Source organism: Fistularia commersonii, chromosome 12, assembly GCF_037954325.1.
Source record: "Fistularia commersonii isolate RoL2024-O1a breed Wild chromosome 12, RoL_Fcom_v1.0, whole genome shotgun sequence".
Classification (NCBI taxonomy): domain Eukaryota; kingdom Metazoa; phylum Chordata; class Actinopteri; order Syngnathiformes; family Fistulariidae; genus Fistularia; species Fistularia commersonii.
The window spans coordinates 19,749,155-19,764,639 of record NC_141295.1 but is presented as its reverse complement, the minus strand read 5'-3'; the positions used below and the strand labels follow the sequence as shown (position 1 = coordinate 19,764,639).

Sequence of the window (15,485 nt, the reverse complement as noted above, 5' to 3'; positions counted from 1 at the left end):
CCGAGCTGAAGAGCATCAAGAGGTTGTCCATTAACTCCAGATTCAGAAGAGTTCTGATGATGTTTGAATCCGTCTGTCTCCACAGGGCCCTCCAGGCCCCACCGGCACCCAGGGGCCGGTTGGTCAACCAGGATCTCCTGTGAGTCCTCCATCCTTCTCAGTTTGTCTCCAGTTTTGTCTCAGTTTGTCTCCAGTTAATATGATCTCTCAGCGACACTTTGAGGTTTGACACGGCCAATGCAGACCTTCCCGTTCTCCTTGGTCGTCTTAAGACGAGTCCAGACTCACGGTGACGGTCGCACTGACCTTCTGTGGAACAACATGGGTTAAAAGGGAGAACCTGATGTTCTGGGCCAGTTGTAGTCAAAACACAAAACCGTCTCTGAACAGTCCTCCAGTCAGAACATCCTCTCTGGCCAGAAGGAACTCCTGCTGGATCATAAATGACATCGAAAGGTTTCCTTCTTGTGTGGTTTATTTCAAAGTGTCATGAGTGGCCCCTTGTCCGTCGCAGGGTGTGGACGGGCCAGTGGGACCCCGGGGCCAGCAGGGCATGTATGGTCCGAAAGGAGACGAGGGACTCCGAGGCTTCAAGGGCTCCAAAGGGCCGATAGGTTTACAGGTGACGAGTTCAACGCGCCGCCTGGACTCTTCGTAGAGCTGAAGATGGAGGTGAAGGTCCTCGTTCTCACTGTGCGTTCTCTCTCCGTAGGGTATGCCCGGCCTGCCCGGGGAAAAGGGTGAGAGTGGACATGTAGGACTAATGGTGAGCTCTCCTCCGTCTCCGTCACTTCCTTCCCTTTACTCCCTCAAATCCCTACAAGTGTCCTCTTCGCTCCTGGTTTTAGGGTCCACCGGGACAACTTGGGCCAACTGGTGCTCAGGGGCCTATAGGTGGACAGGTATGTTCCAGACTCCCGGGTAGGACATTCCACAAGTTCATTCAGAACATCCAGCTGTGCCTTCGTGCCTTGGCTGTGTTGAAGCCTCGAATTCTGGTTTGACGCTCCTCTCTGTGCTGCCCAGGGGCCGGCAGGGCGACCGGGGATGATCGGGCAGCCGGGTGTCGTCGGCGAGAAGGTAAGGAACAATTTTCAGGACGTCTGTGAACATGTTCTCCAATGTCCCTTTGCGCAGAACTGACTTAAAAAAAAACCCACCCTTCAGGGGGAGGACGGTGAGGCGGGCGACCCCGGACCCGTCGGCTTCGCAGGGAGGATGGTGAGTTTCTTTGCTTTTATTTGGTCCCGATCAACAGCGTCTCGGGCAATCCATATCTCATTAGCCGTCTCACCTCCGACCTTCAGGGAGACAAGGGTGACCAGGGGGAGAAAGGAGACACGGGTCTTCCAGGTGCAGCAGGACCTCCTGGAGCTCGGGGCCTCACAGGAGAGGATGGGGCCAAAGGCAACGCTGTGAGAACCCTTCCGGACTCATTCACCAGGGCTTTACTATCATCTGAAAGTGTCCTACTTCTGCACATCATTCAGAAGAATCCGATATGGATGAGCTCACCTTGTCTCTCTGACTTCAGGGTCCCATCGGTCTCACCGGGGACATCGGACAGCAAGGGGAGGCCGGACCCAACGTGAGTGTATCTTCTTCTTTCGCTCGGTGCCGGAAAGGAAAAAGTCTAAACAGGAGCTGACAGCAAACTTCTGCAGCAAACTTCTGCAGCAAAGTCCAGAGTTTCACCGCTCATCTTGAAGAGTCCAGTCATCCATAGAAAGTGAAGAGAGCCGAGGCGAATGCCTCCGTGTCGATACCGCCGTTATTTCAAGCAAGTCGCTCAATTACATTCGGTGACGGATTATTGATTCTGATTTTCCGCAATTGTAATTCTTCATCGTCTCCGTAGTGTTCAGGGGCCGCCGGCTGAGGCGGTTTATTGGACTCGGTGGACTCCGATGAATGCCGGCTTACAATGGAACCGCGTTCTTTAAGGAAACCGCCCAGCTAATTACATTAGCGACATTGCGTCGGTTCGAGGTTCATTACATTTGTGGTTTATGGCCCAGCCCTGCCACATGGTGCGGGTGTTATTATCTCTCTCAGTGTCGTGGAAAAGGTTAGAAGGGGCTGGTGCGCCGTCTGGTTGCAGGAATTTAAAGCATCATTTGGTAGACTTTGCTCAGTCCGCCGTTTCTCCTCTGCACCAGGGCTTGGATGGTCTGTCGGGGTCCAAAGGAGACACGGGGGACCCTGGCAAATCTGTGAGCAAGTAGATTTCACATCACACGCATTGAACATCCATCCATTCGCTCAAGATTACGTCCAGGTGATCGTTGTCCTTGTTTCCTCCAGGGACCACCAGGGGCACCGGGTGAACCAGGACCCTCTGGAGCGCCTGGACGAAGGGTTTGCATGTTTTCTTACGACCGCTGAGGTTCAGGGATTTTGCTGTGGGTTGGAAAGTGTCAGCAGAAGCTGCTTTTTGTCAAGTTAAATGCAGATGGGATTTGAAGGTGCTGCATATCTTCTTTGTGCAGATGCGACAGCCGCGGCTAACAGTGTCAAAATGTTGTTGTTCAGGGCCATTTGGGGAAACCGGGGACGGAAGGAAAGGCAGGTCTCAAAGGAGCGAAGGTGGGCCACCGAACAACCGTCGGCTAGAAGAAGACACCCGAACGTCTGCAACATCTCAAGGTCATTGTTTGCATCTCAGGGCGCTCCCGGATTGGAGGGTCCCATCGGGAAGACGGGGCCAGTGGGGGCCCAGGGGCACCCCGGGAAGTCTGGTCTCCAGGGCCTGAGAGGCATCCCTGGACCTGCAGTAAGTCTGAGGAGAAGATCAGGTTGATCAATATCCCGCTGAGCATGGATAGCATTCATGAAGTGACCAAGTAATCGGCTCCTCACCGCTTGGTCTGAAAGTCTGAAAGCACTGAAACTGCCTCCTACAAGCGTCAAGCTTGAGGAGTAATCCCTGCTCGCGTCTGTCTTTCAGGGCGAGCAAGGTTTAAATGGACCGCCCGGCGCGTCAGGACCACCTGGTCCAATGGTGAGAAGGCACCTTCTCAAGTCAAAGTTAGAACTAGACAAAGTCCAGCACAAGGATCCTTTTTAATCAGTTTTTGGCAACAAATACTCGGGACCAGTTCAAAAGTCGCAATTCTCATCCCCTCAGGGTCCACCGGGATTACCTGGACTGAAAGGAGACCCTGGGAAAAAAGGAGACAAGGTGCGTTCAGAGTTCTGAATCCTAAATCCGAAAAGTTTGTGCTCACATCAGTGTCTCAGCTGGTGGTTGGCGAGGTTGGCGGCTCGATCCCCGGCTCCTCCAGTCTGAACTTATCTCTGGGAAACAAACTGAACCACCAGTTGTCCCCTGAAGGCCTGGCTGGTTCCGTGTGTGTGTGTGTGTGTGTGTGTGTGTGTGTGTGTGTGTGTGTGTGTGTGTGTGTGTGTGTGTGTGTGTGTGAGAACGGGTGGACAGGTGAATGTAATCCATTGTAAATTGGTTTGAAACTTTAAGTTGTGAAGTTGAGCAGAGACCATTTTCCATTGACTTGTATGCTTTGAATGAACCTGCAGGAAAGAACTGCGCCCGCCGTGCTCTTTGCTTCTCTTCCATCCATTCACTTGTTCATTCGGGCCGTATCAAATCTTATAACCAAGCGTTTTAATCACAACCCTGATTGGATATCGAGTCGTCGCCCGGCTCATAATCACATCTTCTTTCTGTCTGCTTAATTCTTTTTGTGACTGTGACAGTTAAACGTCGAAGACACCTAAGCCAAAGGCGTGTCCGTGCTCCGAAAAGTACAATTCAGTCATTCCGACCGTGTCGCTCAAATTTTGATTTCATTTTCCGACGACTCTGGCGGATCCAATACTTTTTCAAAGCGTTGCGATGTACCAAAACATATGTGGCTCGTCACACCTTGACACTGGCTTGTATGGCGTTCAGGGTCACGGCGGGCTGATCGGGCTGATCGGACCTCCGGGGGACATTGGAGAGAAGGGCGACCGGGGGCTGCCCGGAAACCAGGGTATACAGGGGCCGAAAGGAGACGAGGTAAAAATGGGATGACAAATCAAACACTTGGACTCTCCGTCTCCCGGATCTGGACCCGATCTGGAATTGGCTTCTGATTAAGAAGCTAAGAATCTAGAAAACCGGTTTGTGATCAATCAATGAAGTATCTGGAATGGGTTACGATTGATAAATGAGTTATCTACAATCGGCATTTGATCAAGAATTGGCCTCTGATCGATTAATGAGTTATATAAAATCGTCTTCCAGTCGATAAAGAAAGCATCCAGAATTGGCTTCTGATGGGTAAACAAAGCATCTACGATCGGCTTGTGATCGATAAGATAAGTTCCTTGGATTGGCTTGTGACCAATTAACGAGGTATCTAGAGGTAGCCAATCCCGGCCGCGGGTCCAGGTAAAAACAGAATCACTCGGTACTTTTCCAGGTGAAGCAACTGGTACTTGTATTTTGACTCCTGTGCTGAAAGTACTTCTTTAAACTGGAGTATTTTTTTTTTGACATGTATTATTTTTGTATTTGTTGTCAGGGCCCCTTCGGCCCCCCGGGCCCCCCCGGCCCCCCGGGCCCCACCGGTCTGTCTGTGAGTACACCGCACATCCCAGAGCATACAAGGCAGTGTTGTTGTGGCGAAGACCTCCGGACGTTCACCGTCCACCTCCTCCATCTTCTCTTCCCTAACTTTGCAGGGCGCCATCGGCACAAAGGGCTCCAAAGGAAGCCAGGTGAGCTTTCGTTTGCCTCTGATTGAATCAGGACGCCGATTCCTCGTCGGGTAGCCAAACTCATGGCAACCATACCCTGTTTTCATTCGCGCAGGGTCCGATCGGTCCCAGAGGAGACCTGGGGCCCGCAGGACCTCCAGGACCACCGGTAAGTTCTGCCCGCAGGGGCGGATACCAGTAGGAGAAGCTCAGCTTCAGCTCAACAAGTGGGTTCATTAAGCCGTGAGTCCTGTGAAGCTCAACACAGGAGCTTCTGAGATGAACACAACTCAAGCTTGGGCTTCTTCCCTCTCGCCATATTATTTGGATCAGTCGCCGGCTGTCTGAAGATATCTACCTCAGCTTTTCCCTGGCCTGTAACGAAGCCGGTTTCCACACGTACAGTCTTTTATCTACAATCCCTTTTGCGTTCCTCTGCGTACATTAAAAACATCCAGTGGCAGGTAGAGAAGGTCACCTTCTGCTCCGTTACTTGCGCTTCATCAGTATTCAAGATGTGGCCTCGTCTCCTGCCGCCTCAGACTGTCACCCGCCTGAATCTGCCCGCGACAAACTCATCCCACCTGTTGTCCACCTTCTCACCTCCACCCGTTGCTCCTCAGGGCCGGCCGGCCGTCGGGACGGCCCCGCTGCCGGCGCAAGGACGGCGAAGGAGAAACCACATCTTGGACGGCGGCGTGCTGGAAGAAGAGGAGGAGGAGGAGGAGGAGGAGGAGGGCGATGCGGTGGACGGAGGCCAGGAAGGATGGATGCAGGGAGACGAGGCCGGGAGGACGAAGGAGGGCCAGGGCATGGAGGAGGTGTTTGCGTCCCTGTCCTCCATGAAGGTGGACGTGGAGGGTCTCCGTAACCCTCTGGGGACCTTCCACAGCCCCGCCCGCACCTGCAAGGAGCTGTGGCTGCTTCACCCGGAGCTCCCCGACGGTACAGACACAGTTTTCATCTCTGGCCATCTGTTATTAACAGCTGCCCGCCTGCGTGACTCATTTCCCGTCCCCGCTTGCCGTCCTTCTCGTCCGTCTCCAGGTGAGTACTGGATAGATCCCAACCAGGGTTGCCATAGAGATGCCTTCAAGGTGTTTTGCAACTTCACGGCGGAGGGGGAGACGTGCCTGTACCCCGACAAGAAGTTCCAGTCGGTGAGTTTGGGGGTCGGACGACGGGAGACGGTTTTTCCTCCGACGTCGCGGACTCGTCTCCGAGAAGCTGAGGGTTCCTTCGTTCCTCCAGGTGAAGCTGGCGGCCTGGAAGGGGGAGAAGCCCGGCACCTGGTACAGTCACTTCAGGAAAGGAAAGAAGGTACGACCAGATCAATATCAGGTGTTAGCGATCGCTGCAGGTTCCCGGGTCAGTACCTGCACGGAGTCTCTGCGTGGGGTTCCACCAGGATCTCCAGGTTCTTCAAACCCTCCAAGAAACTTGCAGGAGGCTCACCGGAGACCCTGAATTCCGCAGCTGGGTGACTGGAGGTTTGTTTGTATGATGAATGAATGAGGTTTGCTGCAGTCTCCTCATTACTGGCTTGTTTTGGGACGCGCATGGAGCTTCCAGCACCGCTGGAGAAGGAGGGCTTGATTTACTCAACGTTTCAATTCAAATTGAGCTCCACATGCAGACCGCGGTGCAAACTAAAGCGCCGTGGTTTCCCCCGAGGGTCCAGTCCGTCCAAATAAAATACATTGTTCATTCATCACCGCCGACTTATTAATATGAAGCGCAGGGAGTTTCTGCCCTTCGGGTCGCCCGACAGATTGTGATTTCCAAAGCCAGAAGGAAACGACGGCGACGGCGGCTGCATCGTTAAAATAGAAGACAGCGTTTGGAGGCTTTCACTGCGCAGGGAACGGGAACGGACCAAAGGACCTTCTCTGGAAGACAGTCCCGAGCCTGGTGTTCTGGAAGCTTCTCCTCACCCTTTCACGTCGCCGCCGCCGCGCTCTTCACGTTTTGGATCCCTGTCGATCGGCGTCGGCCATTTTGTCCGACCGGCTGGATGATGGACGGCGCTTGACAGGCGGCGGCCGTGAACGCCAGTCTCCATTTTCTTTTTGCCGCATCGCTGAAACAAGTTAGACCGCAGAAGTTTGACACACAGGCGCCGACTTTTTTTCTCGTTTCCCGTAAACCAAAAAATAAACAAGCTGGAACTCGACCCCTGATGTCTGGCAGAAGAGCGGAGCGACCAGAAAAAGTTCCTGGCGAGAGACGGGAAAGGGGCTTTAGCGAAAAGGGAACTCGTAAGTAGGAGTCGACTAATTATGCCCTGGGAGAGAACACGAGGTGAGACGGGGGGGCCGATCGAAACGCCGAGCCGACGACAGACGCCGTCGGAAGGCCGAGCGCAGGCGCCGGAAGGACACGGCGAATAAACGAGAATGAGCGAGAAGCCAAAACCGCGAGTGACGAGGCGTCTGAAATACAACAGGGAGCGAGAAGAGCGTCCCCCGAGGAGGACACGCCCGGAGATGCAACAAACAGAGCGTCACCGTCAACAAAAGCCCAGAGAGCAAATCGAGACTTCCAAAAAATAAGATTCGCAAGCGGCGCGGTTTCGCTAAACGCTTCGGTTTAGCGTCTGTTCGCGCCTGCGGACGCTCAGCTGACAAAGTGAGCTGGTGAAGAAGGCCGTCAGATGCCTTGGCAGCAGAGAGCGGCGCGGCGTCCAGGACCACAGAGATGATTGCGGTGCCAAGCGGAGGTTAACTTTATGCTAATTAGCAGATGAAAACGATGGCACGTCGTCCCGGGGTGGAGCTTCACAGCTGCCTGCGCTGCCAGTGACCAGAATCATAAGAAACACTTGTGTTTTCATCTGGCGCGGTGCCCGTCCACGCCGTCACGATCCTCGAAACGGGAAGCGAGACAAACTCATGCCGCAGTCACACGCTGCGCCACAACAGGAGGCGTCTCCATGTCCTCCCCGTGTCTGCGAGGGGTTCCTCAGGGTTCTCCGGGTTCCTCCCAAACGCATGCATGAGGTTCACGGAGACCCTCGATGATCCAGATGAGTGACTGCAGGGCGAACGGTCGTCTGTCTCCATCCGTGGCCCTGCTGTGGATCCAAGATGAACCCGGTTCCTCGAACTTGGATAGATGAAGACCCAATGTTGAGACCCCATGTGCAGAATAAGCGCTGCAGATGAATGAATGAATGAATGAATGAATGAGTAGCTACCACACAGCACTGTTTCTCTAATTCTATTGCCTTGTAGCTCCTCTGCTGGTGCTTGATGCTGAGAAGGTACCAGTCGTTAGCCTAGCGGGGGTTTGGGATCCTCAGGCATTTAAATGTCGTTCATGAAGTCACGTTTTTGCCATCCGCTCCCTTGCAAAGCACGTTTCCCGCTATTTGCTGTCCGGCCGCGTCAAACGTGCGCATCGGGAAATAAAAGTGCACGCGTAGCACATATAAAGCACTTGATTTGTTTTCGGCCTCAGCCCTCCGATCTGTACGAAGCTCCTCGGGCGAGAGAAGGGAGAGAGAAACCAACCTCTGTAATAGAAGCAGCAATAAAGGTGGAATATTGACCGGCTGCAAAAGAGCTTACGGATCCACTCCGCTTTATCAAACAGGACAGTTACATTTCTTCTAAAGCAAAGTGCCGCTCGGCCCTTCAGCCCTGCAATTTGCTGTGATTCTAAAGTTCCCCTCCGCTCCGGGACGCAATAATGGGCCGTGTTGTGGAGAAGGAGTCACGCCGTCCGCGCCGCCGCTTGACTCGCGGAATAAAAAACGGAAATGGGGCGTCGCTGCAAAGCGCTCCCGCTGGGTGAGGCACACGCGTGGACAGGACGCCGCCAAATGAACACAGTAAAAAGACAAAAACGGCGTTTTATCAGCCTCGGCTCAGGAGGCTGAAGGGAATATGAAGCCGCCGGACTGCCTTCTGGAGAGAAGAACCATTAGCATGCGGTTCACGTGCGGTGAAGCGCTGTGCAGGAAAGTCCTGGTGTCTCATGTGGAATCCAGCGTTTAGATAAATGAGACGGGCGTCTGAAGAATGACGTCCATTTAAGGCATTTAAATCCGGTTCGGCGGAGACGTGAGGGGAAACGAAGAGGCTCTCGTATTTGCATATCGTTCACGGCCGGAGTGGCGAATCATTCGCACGCTCGTCGTCTTTGGTTCTTCATCTCAGGGAAATTGTCGCGGGAGTTTGTCCTGCTCTGATCTCGGTGGAGGCGCCGCTGCCGCGCCCTTTCACGTCTTCATTCAGAGTTTACGACACGTTTGTGACGCGTCCTTTGTTGGAGGGCGACCCGCAAGACGGAGGCAGATGTTCATTTCTCACTGACTCACCGGACGCTTCTTCATGGAGGGCTTCATTGTCACGGTGTGACGTCAGGACCTGATGGCAGCAGGACCTCCACCAGATCTCCTTTCAGGGTAGAGTGAGGTCTAAACAGTTACTGAGAGATGAAGTGCCGCTGTGGAAGGTCAGGGTTTGGACCTGGAGATCAGGCAGGAGATGCTCCAGAAGGTCTGGTATCTGGGAAACAAGGAGGTAAGAGAGATGGCGCTCGCAGAGAAGACGATGACGAACCGGCGGCCAAAATGATCGCCGGCCGCTGAACGCGGTGAAGGGGGCGGACGGATCGGTGGAAAGGAGAGTCCAGGTTCGGCAGATTGAAAACTCCGCTGCTTTTTGGACAACCGTGCTGGAAGAACCTTCTGGTGCGCTGGTCCACCTGGCTACGGAAGAGTCGTGCCGCCACTGTGAAGCCCCGGTCCTCTCCGGTCTCCGACGCTTCATTTGACCCGGCTCGTCCCTGTGATTTCCCCCCTCAGTTCTCCTACTCGGGGTCGGACGGCGTTCCCATCCACGTGGTCCAGCTGACGTTCCTGAAGCTGCTGAGCGCCACGGCCAAGCAGAGCTTCACCCACTACTGCCTCAACTCCGCCGCCTGGCTCCACGCCGCCGCCCACAGCCACCAGCACGCGCTGCGCTTCAGAGGCAGCGACGGCGAGGAGCTGAACCACGAGAACACGCATTTCATCAGCGCGTCGTACGACGGCTGTCAGGTGAGTGCTCGCTCGCTCGCCGCGGCGCCCGGCCGGCGGCCATTTTGCTGAGTCCCGCTTTGCGTTGCAGACCCGCTCGGGGCAGGAGAGGACGGTGTTGGAAATCGACGCCCCGGTGTCCGACCCGCTCCCCATCGTGGACGTGGCCGTTTCCGATTTCGGCAACGGGAACCAGAAGTTCGGTTTCCAGGTCGGCCCCGTGTGCTACAACGGCTGACCGCCGCGGCGCGGGAGGGGCGGAGCAACCAGCAGGACTTATTTAATAGGAAAAGAGCCACAGACATTTTTAACATGCAGGGAAAAACAACGCAGCATATTTATACCTTGATTTACCTACAACAGTGTTTCTCCGTCTCACACACACACACACACACACACACACACACACACACTCGGACTGTAATGTTTCTTGACTACTTTAAGGCTGGTCCCTGTGCGGAGAAGCGAGCGCTGCCGTCTCTTTCCTGGCAGCCTTTTCTCTGCACTCGGGTTTGGAATCCCGTGGAGCCGTGGAACTGTGCGTTCGGTGAATCGTCTGCAAACAAACACACAAACCAACCGCCGTCGCCGCTCAGCCTCGTCGTCTCTTCTCATCCCAACCTCATTTTGTCGCGTTGCTATGGACTTTTTTTTTTTTTTTTGTTTGTTTTTGTTGTCAGTCTGTTGTTCTGATTATGTTATGATGTATATTGGCGTGTAATTCCCCTCGGTGCTGTTATGTCGCTCCTTGCGGAGCGCATTATTTTTGTAAAAGGGATCTGGGACAGTGCATTATGTTATGTTTTTAATATTGTGAAGCTGTGTTTTATATATTTTAACATCATAAGAGATGGTAATTGTCGCCTCGACGTCTTTGTATAGGAGTGTGTACGGAGAAGTAACGTCTTTTAATAAAAGTACGCAGCGTACGTTTAAGTTAACGTGGCCGCGTTGAGCGTCATTGACGGCCCCGCGGCTCCTCCGGCCGTCGGCTTCTTCTCGACCGCAGAAGCTCCGGATTCCGTCGGAGAAAGGCCTTTGTCTTCGTGAGAGGAAGTTCTGCCCGGACGTCAGACGCCGAGAAGCTCCTCCTGAGGCGAGTCCTTTATTCCACTACTTTTCATCTCAAATAAACCAATCTGTTCTGGAGACGATAGATTTCTGCCCTCGCCAGCGGCTCCAGGAGGACTGGGAGAAAATATCTGCTCCTTCTCACCTTTGAATTCCAACCGGTGCGATGGACAACGTGGAAGCTGCACAAAATCGAAAGAGCGGCTGCGTCAGAAGGTTGGAGCTTCAGATCCTTCTCGGTGGATTCTTCTTCTGTTTCCGGCAAACCGCTCTGTTTCCATGCATTCAGCTGCTTTTCCAAGTGTCGACCAAGGTCCCGCAGGAGGCCTTTCTGCGTGGAGTCTCCATGTTCTCCAGGTGTCTGAGCGGGTTCCTGAGGTTCCTCCTCAGTCCAAACACATGCAGGAGGTTGAGCGGAGACCCGTCGCTGTCCAGACGAGCGAATGAGAGGGTGAATGAGGGGATGTTTGTGCGACGAGCGACCGAGGAAGGGAGCCTCGATGCTTCGCCGCCTCGGACGAGTCTCCCGCCCCGATCGACCAGAAGTTTGACGTGTCCGGCTCCGGATCTCCGTTGAGCCTCGAGGAGGTTCTTCCCGCTCGTGAGTTCCCTCAAAGGAAAGCCTTCTGGAAACACCTCACGTGACTGCGGTGCGTTGAAGTTTCTCCAGCGATCTGGTCTGGTCCCGCCCCGAAAAAGCCAATCGCTCAGTTCCCTGTAAGAGTGAAGCAGGAGGCGGCGGCGCCGTTCGGGTCCATTCCTGCTTCACTTCTCCCGGAAAGCGAGAAACCGTCGTGTCGGCGTCTGGAAAACCGTCTCGACCGTCCTGCCCTCAATCTTTAATGAGAGGAGGAGGATGAGGAGCTCGGCGGCCATGAAATATACATGGAGACGCTCGGAAATCTGTCGGGTCGCATCCGCCGGCGCCGGCAATTTGTACCCGCTGATGGAGGCTCCGGCTCAGGAGGGGCGAGCGGAGGTCATCATGAAGGTCCTCCTTCTCCTCGCTGTCCTGACGAGCTGCAGCACCGGAAGCCACGCCTGCTGCATCTCCTGCATGAGTGGAAGAGAGGCTGAAGGGCCGGCTGACTCTGAAAGAGGTGGACAGACAGAGGGGAGCCTCCACCAATCACAGCCCACACACAACCATGGATGGATGGATGAATGGATGGGTGAATGAATGGATGGTGAATGAATGGATGGGTGAATGAATGGATGGATGAATGGATGAATGGATGAGTGGATAGATGAATGGATGGATGGATGAATGAATGGATGGATGAATGAATGAATGGATGAATGGATGAATGAATGAATGGATGAATGGATGAATGAATGAATGAATGAATGGATGAGTGGATAGATGAATGGATGGATGGAGGAATGAATGAATGGATGAGTGGATGATAGATGGATGAATGAATGAATGAATGAATGAATGAATGCATGAATGAATGGATGAGTGGATGGATGAATGGATGGATAGACAGACGGATGGATGGATGGATGGATGGATGGATGAAAGAATGAATGAATGAGTGAATGGATGAATGGATGAATAACTGAATGAATGGATGGATGGATGAATGAATGAAAGAATGAATAAATGAGTGGATGGATGAATGAATGAATGGATGAATGAATGAATGGATGGATGGATGGATGGATGGATGGATGGATGAATGGATGAATGAATGAATGAATGAATGGATGGATGGATGAATGGATGAATGAATGGATGGATGGATGAATGAATGGATGAATGAATGAATGAATGAATGAATGAATGAATGAATGGATGGATGAATGAATGAATGAATGTATGAATGAATGGATGGATGGATGGATGGATGGATGGATGGATGGATGGATGAATGAATGAATGAATGGATGGATGGATGGATGGATGGATGGATGGATGGATGGATGGATGGATGAATGAATGAATGAATGAATGAATGGCGCTCGGGCTGTTGGCGTTGGGTCGGTTGAGGTCAAGAGTGGTCGTGCAGCAGTCGTGTGTCGTTTGGGGCGCAAAGGTGAGAATTCAGGGACTCACCTGAGCTGGAAGCTGAGGTCCATCAGCTCACCTGGAGTGTGTGTGTGTGTGTGTGTGTGTGTGTGTGTGTGTGTGTGTGTTTGTTCTGTCATCCAAATAAAGAATGAGCAGTTTCATGAAAGTACTTCACGTGTGTGTCCTGCAGTGGTGTCAGGACTTCATCGCCTGCTTCCCAGCCGATCTTCATCCTCACGTCACCAAGGTCGCTCCCGTCCAGGTGACCTGGTGTTCCTCAGCACAGGCTGAGATGGACTGTCTTCTCCTGCAGACGCCACCAGGACAGAGGAGGAGCCTGAGGTGGAGATCTGAGCTGGGTTCGGATACATGAGTTTACTGATACGTCTGCTTTCCTGTCTACAGTTTAGTCCAAGGTGTGTGTGTGTGTGTGTGTGTGTGTGTGTGTGTGTGTGTGTGTGTGAGATAATGTTCACAAGCCGTCCGATCCAGAAGTTTGACTTGATAGAATTAGAGCCTCTCGTAATCCGGCATTCATGAAGAAGATGTATTCTCTGCAGGAGAACCCCTGCTCAGATCTTCATTTATTCATTCCCGTCAGGTGAACCTGCAGCTTCCTGGCTGCTGCAGATCTTTCTGGAGGTCCTCCTGCTTTGGAGAGGGTGGAAACCCTGAAGGTCTTTCGCGCTGCATATAACCGTTGTAGCGCCGGCGCCGCAGCTCCTAAGTGCTGCTGATTGATATATTCATGTTGGCAAACACACACACAATGCTAAGTGTGTGTGTGTGTGTGTGTGTGTGTGTGTGTGTGTGTGTGTGTGTGTGTGTTTCCCTGGGGGCTTTTGAACAGAGGAAGAATCAAATATTGAGAGTCAGGCACGAGCCTCTGGGCCAGCGGTGGCTGTGGTGCAGTGCTTTGCACCAGAAGGTCCCTGGTTGGATTCCCATGGAGGTCCTTCCTGTGTGGAGCCTCCACGTTCTCCCTGCGTGGGGTTCCTCAGGGTTTCTCAGGGTTCTTCAGGGTTCCTCAGGGATCCTCAGGGTTCTTCAGGGTTCCTCAGGGTTCTTCAGGGTTCCTCAGGGATCCTAAGGGTTCCTCAGGGTTCCTCCAACAGTCCAAACACATGCAGGAGCTTCATGGAGACCCGACGTTGTCCAGATGTGTGGATGAGAGGGTGATGGTTGTGTCTCTAGAAGTGGCTCTGTGATTGGTCCAGGGAGAAGCCCGCCTCCTGTCCAGCAGCCCCCCCGCCCTCCATGATGGATGGATAGATGGATGGTTATGTTTACATGTCCTTGCAGTGGAGCACCGTCTTTGGCCAATGAGAGCGGAGCTTCTTGAGAGGTGGTGGCCTTCAGCGTCTGCTTCTGCTGGTGTTGGTGTTGGTGGACGGAGAAGCCTGGAGGGTTTCATGTGTTCATCATGGAGGCCGGCTGTCGGCGTGTTTTTGTCGGTGTCTTTGTCCGTGTTAGCGCCGGTTAGCTTGCAGACTTAGCGACGCTGAGCCTCCGCGGCGCCGAGGCGAAGGAGGAAGTGACAAATTTCCACGAGAAAATACCGAAACACCTATGAAAGTCATTTCTTCTGTTTCTTCGGGGGCGGCGGAGAGGCTCGTCCCTCCTGGGATCTCCTTTGGACGGCAGAGGAGCTGCGTGGACGGCACATTAACCCTCAGGAGTGATGTTCATTTGTCGTTATCGATTAACGTTTGTTATTATGATTATTGATCGAGCAACGGAGAGTGTGGAAAGGAGGTAAAGAGACGGTCCAAGTAGGTTGGAAGGGGTGGAGAAAAGTGTCAGGGGTACCAAGAGATAGAAGAACATCAGCCAGAAGGAAAGGAAAGGTGTACAAGACAGTGGTGAGACCAGCGATGATGTTTGGACTAGAAACTGTTCCAATGACCAAAAGACAGCAGGCAGAACTAGAGGTTGCAGAGATGAAGATGTTGAGGTTCTCTTTGGGAGTGACCAGGATGGAGAGGATCAGGAATGAGTCCATCAGAGGAACAGCACATGTTAGATGTTTTGGAGAGAAGGTCAGAGAAGCCAGACTGAGATGGTTGGGTCATGGACAGAGGAGGGATAGAGAATATATTGGTAGACGGATGCTGGAATTGGAGCTGCCAGGCAAGAGGTCTGGAGGAAGACCAGAGAGAAGATTTATGGACGTCGCGAGAGAAGATATGAAGGTAGTTGGTGTGAGAGAGGAGGATCCAGAGAATAGGGTTAGATGGAGAAAGTTGACTCGCTGTGGCGACACCTGAAGGGAAAAGCCCAAAGGTGAAGAAGAATCTGTCACAGGGGTGCAGGACATGTATGACCGAGACAAAGTGATGATTGAGATGTTTTGGACATGTACAAAGGAGTGTTCATGTCCAAACCATGGTGAAGATCTGGGTAGAAGGTTGCTGAAGGTGAAGCTGCCAGGCATGAGGTCTGGAGGAAGACCAAAGAGAAGGTTTATGGATGTAGTGAGAGAAGATATGAAGGTAGTTGGTGTGAGAGAGGAAGATACAGAGAACAGGGTTAGATGGAGAAAGTTGACTCGCTGTGGCGACACCTTAAGGGAAAAGCCGAAAGAAGAAGAAGAAGAAGATGATTATTGATCGAGCGGCTCGTCAATAAGGCGACTCCAATCCTCAGCCGTGGATCTACAAGGTTCTGCTCTGCTGA

At 52.9% G+C, this 15,485-nt stretch overlaps 1 protein-coding gene across 1 annotated transcript in view; it reads left to right on the top strand.

Moving 5' to 3' along the window:
- LOC147229115 (uncharacterized) overlaps nucleotides 1-10,665 on the top strand; it is a 42,974-nt gene extending 32,309 nt beyond the window's left edge. The window contains exons 44-66 of the mRNA XM_086157625.1: nucleotides 86-139; nucleotides 515-622; nucleotides 713-766; nucleotides 849-902; nucleotides 1,027-1,080; nucleotides 1,168-1,221; nucleotides 1,308-1,415; nucleotides 1,535-1,588; nucleotides 2,160-2,213; nucleotides 2,305-2,358; nucleotides 2,533-2,586; nucleotides 2,666-2,773; nucleotides 2,948-3,001; nucleotides 3,128-3,181; nucleotides 3,911-4,018; nucleotides 4,527-4,580; nucleotides 4,687-4,722; nucleotides 4,817-4,870; nucleotides 5,325-5,646; nucleotides 5,749-5,861; nucleotides 5,953-6,021; nucleotides 9,512-9,745; nucleotides 9,816-10,665. Of these exons, the coding sequence (XP_086013751.1) occupies nucleotides 86-139; nucleotides 515-622; nucleotides 713-766; nucleotides 849-902; nucleotides 1,027-1,080; nucleotides 1,168-1,221; nucleotides 1,308-1,415; nucleotides 1,535-1,588; nucleotides 2,160-2,213; nucleotides 2,305-2,358; nucleotides 2,533-2,586; nucleotides 2,666-2,773; nucleotides 2,948-3,001; nucleotides 3,128-3,181; nucleotides 3,911-4,018; nucleotides 4,527-4,580; nucleotides 4,687-4,722; nucleotides 4,817-4,870; nucleotides 5,325-5,646; nucleotides 5,749-5,861; nucleotides 5,953-6,021; nucleotides 9,512-9,745; nucleotides 9,816-9,962 (2,055 nt within the window). The 3' untranslated portion in view covers nucleotides 9,963-10,665. The remainder of the gene's footprint in view (nucleotides 1-85; nucleotides 140-514; nucleotides 623-712; nucleotides 767-848; nucleotides 903-1,026; nucleotides 1,081-1,167; nucleotides 1,222-1,307; nucleotides 1,416-1,534; nucleotides 1,589-2,159; nucleotides 2,214-2,304; nucleotides 2,359-2,532; nucleotides 2,587-2,665; nucleotides 2,774-2,947; nucleotides 3,002-3,127; nucleotides 3,182-3,910; nucleotides 4,019-4,526; nucleotides 4,581-4,686; nucleotides 4,723-4,816; nucleotides 4,871-5,324; nucleotides 5,647-5,748; nucleotides 5,862-5,952; nucleotides 6,022-9,511; nucleotides 9,746-9,815) is intronic.
- The last annotated feature ends 4,820 nt before the right edge of the window (nucleotides 10,666-15,485 follow it).